This window comes from Lontra canadensis, unplaced genomic scaffold, assembly GCF_010015895.1.
Source record: "Lontra canadensis isolate GAN:19392208 unplaced genomic scaffold, GSC_riverotter_1.0 scaffold87, whole genome shotgun sequence".
NCBI lineage: Eukaryota > Metazoa > Chordata > Mammalia > Carnivora > Mustelidae > Lontra > Lontra canadensis.
This window is the reverse complement of record NW_022631081.1, coordinates 5,128,730-5,136,579: the sequence shown is the minus strand read 5'-3', so window position 1 is coordinate 5,136,579 and position 7,850 is coordinate 5,128,730. Positions and strand designations below refer to the sequence as shown.

General features: G+C 49.8%; 1 protein-coding gene across 1 annotated transcript; it reads left to right on the top strand.

Annotated features, from left to right (window-relative positions):
* Positions 1-5,141: 5,141 nt before the first annotated feature.
* SELENOM (selenoprotein M) lies at positions 5,142-7,832 on the top strand. Its single transcript, XM_032883445.1, has 5 exons — positions 5,142-5,321; positions 6,514-6,549; positions 6,944-6,978; positions 7,319-7,397; positions 7,475-7,832. The coding sequence occupies exons 1-5, from the start codon at positions 5,202-5,204 to the stop codon at positions 7,631-7,633; spliced, it is 429 nt and encodes a 142-aa protein (XP_032739336.1). The 5' UTR covers positions 5,142-5,201; the 3' UTR covers positions 7,634-7,832.
* The last annotated feature ends 18 nt before the right edge of the window (positions 7,833-7,850 follow it).

Below are 7,850 nucleotides of genomic sequence, written 5' to 3'. Positions count from 1 at the left end.
GGAGTAGGGGGGTGGTGTGCTGAGGCAGAGGGTACATCTTGTCCAGCCCCCCTCTTGGAAACTCTTAATGCTACCCTTCAGGCTGTTTAGGTCAGGAATAGGAAAGGAGAGAGCTGGTGATTGACAAATTATCTCACTCTCCATAGTAACCCTGGGAGGTTGGTAATAAGATCCCCATTTGACAGGGGAAGAAACTGAGCTCTAGGGATTACACAGCCATTAGGGGACAGAGCATGGGGTTCCCAGGAGAGAGTGGATAATTCTCCCCTATAGAAGTGGCCATTGAACTCCTTCTTTGAAGGAGAGTTGGTGTTGCCAAATTGAAAAAAAAGGAGACATGCCCTGGGAAGCAGAGGGAGGAGCAGGGGCAGAAGAATGGAGTGCGGAAGGTCCAGGCTATGTATGACAGGGTATAAAACCTGGATATGTGCCCTTGTGGTCCTTCGGCTCAGAGTAAACCCACTCTAAGCAGGAAAGGGAGAGAGATTTTCTCTTTCCTTCCCCCCTCTTCCTCTTCCTTCCCCTTCTTCCACCTCCCAGGGGCACCTGAGGATGGTAAGGGTACAAAAGGGGCCTAGCCTCTTTCCTTTTGCTCCCTGGTCACCCCAACCCACAGAGAGGGAGGTCACACTGTGGCCACTAGCTGATAAATAAATCCCTTGTGATGTAGAGTGTGCCATAGGGTCCTGTAGGAAGGTGGAAGAGGGAAGCATTGAGGAGGGCTTCCCTGAGGAGGAAGCATACAGGGCATAGAGGAACATTTCTCCTCCCTTTGCTCCAGGGTTCCTTATTGGTTCCAAGTGCCACATGTTATGTTATTGTCTCCTCCTTCTCCCGCTCTGGGGCAGGTGTCATCCTTACCTCCCATTCTGCCCTGCAGGAAATGGGTTCAAGGACAAGTGACTTTCCCGAGGTCACACAGCTGGGGCTGCACTCAGGCATCCCTCCTCCCTCTCCTCAGCTCCCCCTCCTCCCGGGCAGCCCAGCACCCGCTGTCAGCTGCTCTGAAGTGAGCAGCTATTTTTATTCTGGTGCGAGGGGATCTTGGGCAGCAGAGCCATGTAGGTTAGAAGGCTCTAGGACACCGGCTTCAGCAGGAAAAGGGAGATTTACTGCAAGAACGTAAGCTTGCCTGGGGGCTCACATTTCCTGCATACCAAGATGCCCTGGGCTCTCATGTATCCAGGAATTGTTTTTCTGGAGCTCAGAACAAAGCACAGAACCAGACTAAACCATGGCCCTGAGCCCAGATCCAGTTTGAGCCCTGATTTTGGTGTTAACTGAGCCCTGATCCCATGCCAAGACTGACCCTATACCCTATCCTGAGTGTAGTCTTAGATGGTACCCATGTACTGAACCCTATCCAAGCCTGACTAAGACTGATCCCAACTTGAGACCTTGAGTCTGGACCCAGACTGAGCCTTGATCCTCATCTAAGACTGAGCCATAGTCATTGACTGAATTCTAACCCCAGTCCAGACTAACCCTTGATTTTAGACTGAGCCCCGACCCCAGGTCTAGACTGAACTCCAAGTCTAGTCATTAACTAAATCCCGAACCTGGTGGCAGATTGAGCTATGATCTTGGTCACAGACTGAGCCCTGAGCCAAATCATTGATTGAATCCTGACTTCAAAATGAGCTCTAACCCTGGGTCACATAACTCTGGTCACACACTGAACCCTCGTTTCAGACTGTGCACTGACTGAATCTGGTCAAAGGCTGAGCCTTGAATGTAGTCATAGACTGAGGCTTGATCTTGGTTACAAACTAAGGTCCAAGTCCAGTTGTTGACTGAGCCCTAACCTGACTCCAGCCCTAGACTTGGTTCTAAACCTGGCTTTGGGCCAAGGGCTGACCCTGACCCTGACCCCATTGCAGACTAAACACCAAACCCAGCCCCATCTGAGGAAGGCTGCTAGCCTAGATTTTAAAAAATGCTACATAAGGGCATGGATTACAAGCAGAGATCTGTTCTGGGAGATCCTGGGCTTCCCATGGGTGCTGATGCCAGAATGTTCCTGCTAGTGTCTCTACCACTGGTTCCACTGGCTGGCTAGTCAACCCTCAGCAGCCCAGACTGTGGCCCCTCTAGGCCACAACATCTAGGTTAATGCATTGAGAGTGGTTTGGTGGCATCTGTCCAGTGAACAACGTGGGCCCATGAAGAGCTGAGGTTTGGCTCTGTCAGCAGAAAAGCCACAGGCTCCTTGGGGCCTCTGGCTTTAGCCACTCTGAGGCTCTTGCTGGGGTATGGGCTAAGGGTGAGGGAATCCAAGGCATTTGCCCCATTATTTTTGTAAATAAATTTTACTGTTTGTATTTAGGTAATACATAATTATTATAGAAAATAGAGAAAACAGTAGAAAGAAGAAAACCTTCACCCTATAATTCTGTCTACCAAGAGATGACCATTTTGATTTCTTGGGTTGTTTCCACCTAGATTTTGTTATTTGGTCTAGGCATATATCTCTCTCTCTATATATATGTATTTTATAAAACTGGCTTGCTACTATGTTGATGTTACAACATCTGTTGCAGCCCACACCCTTGAGAGGAATGGTTCTCAACTGGTTAAGCCAATGAGAAATTTCCATTCCCCTAGCCACAAGACTGGATCACAGATGGACAAGTGAGATATAAAGAGACTTTTACGAAAGAGAGCTCGCTTCTCTCCTGAGAAGGTTACCAAAAAAGATCATCTCCTCCTCATTAGATATAAATGAAGAAGTCTGCGATCCTGGTTACTCTTGGCAGCCATCTTGATACTATGTAGCTAATGCGCCTAATAATAAGCTGACACTATGGAAGGCAGAATGGAGAGAAATCAGTTCTTGGTGACTTTATCAACCAGATCAAACCTTACCTGAAGCCCTCCCTGCCACTGAATTTTTTTTTTTTTTTGAGCCAACAGATTTCCTTTATTGTTTAAGCCAGTTTAATTTGGGATTTCTGTGACTTGCAGCCCAAAGTGTCACAACTCCCAACTGATACTACTGTTTTATAGCTTAAAAATTTTTTGATACCATAACTATGAACATTCTCCAGTTGTTCAGCACTATGCTGCATCATTTAAAACAATTGGATGATTTTCTATCTTATGGAGGTACCATCATTTATTTAACTCATTCCCTGAGGAGACATGCTTAGGTTGTATTTCCAGTTTTTCACCATTATAAACATTGTTTTTTTTTTTAAGCCATAAAGAGATTTATTGCAAAAAAAAAAAAAATGGCTTATACTACTGTGGGGGCCAGTAGGCATGTCTGAAATCTGTGGGGCAGGCCAGCTGTCTGGAACTTGTAGGCAGGAGGGGATGTTGCAGTCCACAGATAGAATTTTCTCTTCCACAGGGGAATTCCAGTTTTGCCTTATCTTCCACAGATGTACGCCTTGAAACACAAAAACTAGCAGGTACAAGGAGTCCAGTGCCCAGCAACTACTCAGCAACTCCTCTAATGGATGCTGCCCATGCCTTGGGGGCTAGAGTTTAGCCAGAGCCGGTAGGACAACCACAGCTGGGTAAACAGTGTTTCAATAAACAAACTTAACCTAACAATTGATGCCTTCTCTGATGGTTACTTTGAGCCAAATCCTGACAAGTGGAATGACTGGGTAGAAGCAATGTTTCTGGGGTTTTGATTTATTGAGTCAAATTGCCCTTCAGAAAGCTCAGATGAATTCACACTTCCATAGCAGTAAATAGAGTGTTAGACATAGCTTATCATGTCAACAATCTGGATAAAACCCGTTATATTTACAGTGCCTTACTGTATTTACAAAGAATGGGTATTCAATAACAACTCTAAGCCCATTATTATTATATCTTTACAATCAAGTCAGTGAATGTGAGGTAGCAGGGTATAAGCAAAGGTCTCGGTGCAAACCTGACGTAATCCATTAGGCTTAGTGTTGTGGACCCAAGATACTTTTGGAGGTTATGAACATGTTTTAATTTTCATTTCTTTTAAAATTGAAAGAAAAAAATAGACATATAATAATGAATCCAGGGCGCCTGGGTGGCTCAGTGGGTTAAGCCTCTGCCTTCAGCTCAGGTCATGATCTCAGGGTCCTGGGATCGAGTCCCGAATCGGGCTCTCTGCTCGGCGGGGAGCCTGCTTCCCTCTCTCTCTCTGCCTCTCTGTCTACTTGTGATCTCTGTCTGTCAAATAAATAAATAAAATCTTAAAAAAAAAATAATGAATCCAGCCAGGATTATATTCACTTTTTAAAAAAATTAAAGCCGTTGTAAAATGCCATTTTAAAAAATTAATTAACTAAATTTATTTTACAATGCCTTTTAAAATATATATTTGTTTAATGAGGGAAAAGGCCCAGGAAGGCAAAAGTGCCTAGGGGTCCATGAGAGTCATAATGCAGCTTTGACTTGATGTTGAGAAGGATTCTGATTCCCAGTCTAGATTCAACAGCAAAGAGCAGTGCGATCAATTTGCTGTGTCTGCCTCAGGCTTAAAGCGGGGAGGAGGCGTCCTTATCTAGTCATCTTTGGTTTGATGAAATGAGCGTAGGGACGTTTCAGGTTCAATTCCCAGATCCACAACGTCATCGGTCTACCTTTCTGATCCTGCTTCTCAACTTGCAAAACGGAGTTCACAGGGGCCTTTATGTGGTAAGAAATGAAATAATGAAAGCTAACACTGCCAGGGACTCTTCTAAAGGGCTTTATGTGTATTGACACTTTTATCCTTCCAGCCCCTACAGAGCACGTAATATCCCACATTCCGCCATAATGTGTGCTCTAGGGATTTGAAATCTAGATCGGAATTTCACCCAAAGAAATTAAAGACACAAACAAGAATTCCCCAGCCTCAGTTTCCCCATCCTCAAGTCAAGTGGCTGGCCCACAAACTCCCTTGTCCGTCCGCATCCCTCCCTCGCCCCCTGCTGGCATAAGGGGGCACTGTCTGGCCGCATCCTGCCTTAGCGTCTGCGCTCTCGGTCGGCAGAGGGAGCGTGGACACTCTCGGGGCTGGGAAAATAAAGGCCTGAGGGCCAGAAAAGATCCCGAACCAGAGAAGATTCCGAACCTTGCCAGAAGAGAGCTGAAGGCCCCAGAGCCCGCCCTGGGGCGGAGACTGACAGCTAGGGGCGGGGCGGGGCGGGGCCAGCCGGCGGACCGAGACGTGGCGCAGTGGTCCGGCGGTTCGGCTGTATCTTGCGGGTCGTCTTCGGCCGGTTTCGATGCACCTCCCGCTGCCTCCACGGCCCCTGCTGCTGCTTCTCGCGGCATTCGCGGCCGCCGTCACTACCTTCCGGCCCGACTGGAACCGTCTGCACGGCCTGGCCAGGGCCCGGGTAGAGGTGAGTGCTTTGATCCCTAGCTCAGGGACCACTGCCGCCAACCCTGTGGCCTCTTAGCTTTGGAATCACCGCTCATTTTGGCCCCAGGACCCTCACGACTCCCAAGTCCCCCTCAGGGCCGGGACACTCCCTTCCTTTCCCCAGCCTCAGGACGCCCCAGCACCCACTGTGGAAGCCTGAGACACCCGATCTTGCGGCCTGGAAAACCGAACTCCTCCCTAATTTCCCATGCGCCTGGACAGCGGGTCCCCAGACATACTGGCCCTGTCCCCTAACTCTACTCCCAGCCTGTGACTCTTCCAAACCTGCCCTCTGGAGCCTAACTTTACATCGTCCCATCACTGCACTTTTTCCCGGACTTCCTCCCCCACCCCAGTTCCGGTTTGTCTCTCCCTTCCCAGAGGGAGGGAAGACTTTTTGGGTGCTTACCCCACCATGCAAAAGCCAACTGCATTACCAACACTTAACTTTGCAGCAAGCCCCAGCCTCCTCTGTGGGGAAGTTACCCGTCAGAGTCCCCGTTTTGTTGTGTGACTTGAACCATCACAGATCTTCTAGGACCTTAGTTTTCTGTCTGACAAAAGGTGGGGGAGGAGGAAGGAGGACTAGAATAGGTGGTCCTGGGGTGTGGACTCCTGCTGGTGGTGTCCCTCCCCTCTGGGAGTGCAGGGAGGGGCCCACACATCGTTCCACGATGCTCCCATGTTGCGGAAGCAACCAGATGGAGGCCCAGCTCTGCATGGGGCTAGGTAGGGACCAGATGGCAGGTATCTCTAATGGGGTCTCGCAGGGCAATTCAGAGCTGTTTCCTTCTGGCCTGCCTCCAACCTGAGGTTCTAGGGGCCAAAGTCCAGGCCCAGGACTCTACTGCCTGAGAGAAGTAATCATTTCTTTTGGGCATTGGGAATGAGTCAACAGTAAGGTGTGCAAGCAAGAGCCCCAAGGCTGGTAAGCACGTTGGGTCTCTGGTCTTGCTCCTCTTTTCTCTGATGGCCGTAAGCCTCAGTTTTCCTATCTGTACAGTGTTTCCCCCTTCTGTCATAAGGGAATTCCATCTTCACATCTTGGGAACTGCTGTTCCAGGGGTAATCCACAGCCCCACCCAACTCTGGGAGTAGGGTGAAATGGTCTTGAGGGTGTGTTTGGAAAGATATGAAGGACTCCTGACCTATCTGATTTTGTCCCCCTCCAGACCTGTGGAGGATGACAGCTGAATCGCCTGAAGGAGGTAAGTTGTTTCTTTGTTTTTTGTTTTAAAAGAGGAAGAGGGGGCAGAAGGAGAGGGATTGAGAAAGAGAATCTTAAGCAGGCTCCACACCTAGCACAGAGCCCAACTCGGGGCTCGATCTCACAACCCCAAGATCATGACTTGAACCAAATTCAAGAGTCCAGCGCTTAACCGACTGAGCCAGCCAGGCCACCCTGAAGGAAGTAAGTTTGAAGAAATGAGTCTCCAGCTTTGTCTCCACTCAGCTCCTTGGGGGATGGGTAACGTATTCCTATAGATTAGCTGGGGGGACGTTCCCTGGAGTGGGAGTCAAGAATGTGTGATCTCAGCTGGCTTCAGTTTCATGCTGGTATCTGGAAGGAGTTGGGGTCTGATTCTCTTGGTTTTTCCCCAGGTGAAGGCCTTCGTCACCCAGGACATCCCATTATAGTATCCTTCTTCCGTCGTGGGGGAGGGTGAGTGGGGAGGAGGATCTGGGAGAATTTCCTTCCCCTACCTTCAGAGATAGGGTTTTCATCTGACAAGTGGAATTGATAGTGACTGCCGAGCGACTCCCTAGGTGTTAGGCAAGAGAAATTGACTAGTGATGACTGCCGCAGACAAGAACCGAGAAGAGGGCCCTTTACTTCTATGAACTCTAATTTCCTCACGTGTAAATGGGGGATCCCTGCCCTACCTGGGCAAAAGAGGCAGAGCTGTTCACCTGCTGTTCATAGGTGGGAGATCCCCATCTGCCTCGGGTCACCACCACACACCTTAACAACTCCAGTCACAACCTGGTAATGAAACACCTTCCAGGGGCCGACCCAGAGCTCGTCCTGCTGGGCCACCGCTACGAAGAACTAGAGGTGAGGCCTTAGAAGCCGGGCGGGGGCGGGGCGGGGGCGGGGCCAGGCGCACTGACCCCACCCGTCCTCTACTTCAGCGGATCCCTCTCAGTGAAATGACCCGCGAGGAGATCAATGAGCTGGTGCAGGAGCTCGGCTTCTACCGCAAGGCGGCGCCCGACGAACCTGTTCCTCCTGAGTACTTGCAGGCGCCCGCCAAGCCCGCCGAAGGCGCTCCGGATCGCCCTGACCTTTAAGTCCCTCAACGCGGGCCCCAACCCCCCCCCCAACGCCCCCGCCTGAGCCCTGGGGACAGAATGAAGTGCTCAGCGTCCCGGGAGCACTTCCCTCGCTGAGGGCCGACGCTTCGTCCCAGAGCCGGCAGAGAAGGAGTTGGGGTTACCTCCTAACCCCTTTCTTCCCTACTCAGATCAATTAAATCCTCTTCCGCATCAACTGAGACTCGACTCCTTC